The 649-nt window shown below is 42.4% G+C and overlaps 1 protein-coding gene across 1 annotated transcript in view; it reads right to left on the bottom strand.

Moving 5' to 3' along the window:
- Positions 1 to 292: 292 nt before the first annotated feature.
- LOC107578842 (condensin complex subunit 3-like) overlaps positions 293 to 649 on the bottom strand; it is a gene marked incomplete at its 3' end in the record, with an annotated part of 5,397 nt that continues 5,040 nt past the window's right edge. Inside the window, exon 7 of the mRNA XM_016264748.1 lies at positions 293 to 474. Coding sequence (XP_016120234.1) covers positions 293 to 474 — 182 coding nt within the window. The remainder of the gene's footprint in view (positions 475 to 649) is intronic.

Below are 649 nucleotides of genomic sequence, written 5' to 3'. Positions count from 1 at the left end.
AAACTTGTATTACATGTAAATTAATTGTCTCTTCAGAAGCCTTCGATTAAACTGCTTGATTCACAGATTAATTTAATGACCTTTTGAAGAATCAAGGTGTTGGTGGAATGGACTTTCAATGGAGACAAATCTCTCTAATACATTTGTGTTTCAAAGTCAAATAAAAGTCTTACGAGTTTGGAACAACATGAGCGTGAGTAAATATCAATTTTCATTTTTGGGTGCACTATCCCTTTCATCACACTTGAAGCACTGACATGTTTAAGCAAGAGAGGGTCTCCCACGTGTGTACCTGCTGGCCCGGGCATACAGCTGTAAGAATACCCCCAGACAGTGGCGCAGTCTTTGGTCATCCTCTGTTACAGGATTGTACCACAGCAGCACCAGACGGGACAACAGCTTTGGACTCAGGATTCTCCCACAGTACATCAACTTGGCCAGACCCTCTGCTGTCTCTGTGCGGAGCTCACAGATCTGAAAAATGGAAATCAAGCACCATTTAGGCACACTGTCGAAATGCCTACCAATCAGCTTCAGCAAGCTGCCAGCGTAATGAGTTGGCAGAAAACCTATGCATTGATGTGAATGAAGCTGCAGCATTAACAGTTGTCTCACATGAGGCTTTTTTTTCTTTTTACAGCAAAATCAA

This window comes from Sinocyclocheilus grahami, unplaced genomic scaffold, assembly GCF_001515645.1.
Source record: "Sinocyclocheilus grahami isolate Dianchi unplaced genomic scaffold, SAMN03320097.WGS_v1.1 scaffold12247.1, whole genome shotgun sequence".
In the NCBI taxonomy this organism is placed as follows: domain Eukaryota; kingdom Metazoa; phylum Chordata; class Actinopteri; order Cypriniformes; family Cyprinidae; genus Sinocyclocheilus; species Sinocyclocheilus grahami.
The sequence above is the reverse complement of the archived record's forward strand: the minus strand, read 5'-3'. Positions and strand labels throughout refer to the sequence as shown.